Below are 2,477 nucleotides of genomic sequence, written 5' to 3'. Positions count from 1 at the left end.
CTGGAATAAGCTCTGAACAACCGCGCGCTAGACACCGTTGATCCTTGCTCTTTCTAAACAAAGGCAAGAAAGCACTCGCGCTGGAATATTCAAGGACAGGAAGTTCCAATTAGAGGAAATCTGGCAGTGGTGGTTCACGAGGGCACACAACTGGAAGCATGACTTTCGTTCAGAGACCGCTTCAGCACCATGGCTGACGAGTGGAAGTGGCTACAGATTCTTGGAATCGCTTCCGGAATTCACGGAAAACACGAAAGCACTTGAGTATTCTGCATTTTTTAGTGCCATATGACTACTTAGTGTTCTCATGAAAAGCTAAAGAGGATGGATAACACTTCAAAGCCTCCTAATTTTTGGGGAGTTCCTGAGGCCCTCATAGAATGCTTCCTTTTCGTACATTCATTCCTTCATTCATCCAAGATTTGCGCCACTGATCCAGCGGGGTTCTGGAAAATAAGCCCTAAAGAGCTAATTACAGGTACGATACGATCTTATTACAAAGTAACTCATCATTATTACTATCACATGGCCTTAGGGATAGAATACACATAATATTGTAATGTATAATATATACGTATGTATAAAAAAAGGTGAGATTTTGTCTGTTTGCTTTTTTTTTGTGAAGCATCGCTGTGGTAGTTTCTAAGAACACGATCAGGATAGAAATCCCTATTTTTTCAAACTTTTCTCATGATTTAAAAAAAATCGAAAAATGAACTTTATATTACGCTCATCGTACATATGTACTCCACAGATTTTCCTCCTCAAATGAGTATCTATCTCTAAACTTTGTATTTTCTTCCAGTTTTGTTTACTGAGAGATTCATTTTTGATTGTGAGTTTCATTTCCTTCCACAGTGTTACTTAAATGGCTCCCTCAAGTTAGGTGAGTAAAATAACTTAGTGAATACGCATGTAGGTACATAGTATGTAAAGAAAAGAATAATTTTCTTCTCCTACCTCAACCTTCTTCCCCAAAATTTACAACAAAATGTGAATTCCGGTCAGATCCAGTGTGGTGTCAGTGTTTAGCGCAAGTGATGAGACAGCTTGACACGAGCATCCTCAATTACTTGTTTTACTCGCTCTTCGACTTCAAGACTAAGGCATGGGCCGAAAAGTCCTGGTAATTTCATTGGAACAAGGTTCTGCTAAAAGAAATCTACAAAAAAAAACGTTATTAAAAACGATATGAACGTCGCCTCAACTTCCTTTTCATCATTGACCAGGTTTTTTGAAATTATATTTAAAGTTTTGTAGTTACTAGGTTTAGCGAATTTTTGTAGCCTCTAAGCATGGATTAATGACATTCACGAAACAGTATGGATCATCGTAGACTGAAGAAACTCATGATTATTCCAACAGATCAACTGCGCTGATCTGAAATATGTACGTCCGGTATGAGAATATGAAGTAAAATAAATAAAAATAAAACATTACGTTACATTAAATATCATAGGGTCCTGAGGTTGTTTTGCAAAGACCGTATGACTCTATGCGTTGACTCCATGCATCATTATTTAGAGTCTTTAATGCTTTGTCCAACACGATAAATTTGCATTCCACTTACAAACACCTCCTCCGGAACAGAGCTCACCTCTGGTCTTTACCATGACCACAATGTCGAGATTAGAAAAATAATGTGATCTGAGCTGACATTTATTTAAGTGGCCTCTCACATTTAGGGCTAATAAATCCAATCAAATACCTAGATTCTATGGAAACAGTCTCCGTACGTGACTTGTCTGGATTCAATGCTATATCGATACTCAAGTATTTAGACTTTGAAATTGGTTCGAATATCACCTTGATCACCTTGATCACCTTGACTCCCGTTGATCTTCGAACTGGTCGAGCGGGCGCCAGTAATTCTTCCATTTGTCCCGATCGCGTGCCAGAGTAGCCCAGTGGTTCCTCCTTTCGCGTGGGACACGAAGAGCATCATATTTTTCTTTCAAGGACTTCGTGAAGAAATCTGACCATCGGGTCGGCGGTCTTCCTGTAGTGCGCTTAATATCGCGGGGAACCCAGTCGCTCATGGTTCGACCCAGTGGTTCGAATATAAATGCGAATATTGAGAAAATGAGATCTGATGTACAGAGCCTAAAATAACGTTCTCTTCTGCACTACCCAATGTTTTTATCCTCGCAGACAAGTTTGGTACCAATTCACCGACCCCGGAGGGATGAAAGGCTTGGAGAGTACTAGAACGGATTCGAACCCCCTATTGATCGTTCCAGCATAGCAAAACCTCTTCCCGACTGCGCTACACCCCACTTATGATCCACATTTATAGCATGATGTATGTGATGTGCGCGGAGCAATGGTAATATTTTGTGCGCGATGACGACGACTCGATTCTGCCTAATAAATTGGCACCAGACTTGTCTGGAAGGATAAAACCACCAGAGCATGAGAGGATTACCTGATACTTCACTGTAGGTCACTGTGTAGATCGCCAACACGCGTATAAACCT

At 40.5% G+C, this 2,477-nt stretch overlaps 1 protein-coding gene across 1 annotated transcript; it reads right to left on the bottom strand.

The window, feature by feature from the left end:
- Positions 1–1,820: 1,820 nt before the first annotated feature.
- On the bottom strand, positions 1,821–2,039 carry RB195_019886 (uncharacterized protein; the record flags this gene model as incomplete). The annotated part of the gene is made up of 1 exon (XM_064187941.1): positions 1,821–2,039. One exon carries the CDS (start codon positions 2,037–2,039, stop codon positions 1,821–1,823), a length of 219 nt encoding a protein of 72 aa, XP_064043822.1.
- Positions 2,040–2,477: the final 438 nt, after the last annotated feature.

Source organism: Necator americanus, chromosome II (genome assembly GCF_031761385.1).
Source record: "Necator americanus strain Aroian chromosome II, whole genome shotgun sequence".
In the NCBI taxonomy this organism is placed as follows: domain Eukaryota; kingdom Metazoa; phylum Nematoda; class Chromadorea; order Rhabditida; family Ancylostomatidae; genus Necator; species Necator americanus.
The sequence above is the reverse complement of the archived record's forward strand: the minus strand, read 5'-3'. Positions and strand labels throughout refer to the sequence as shown.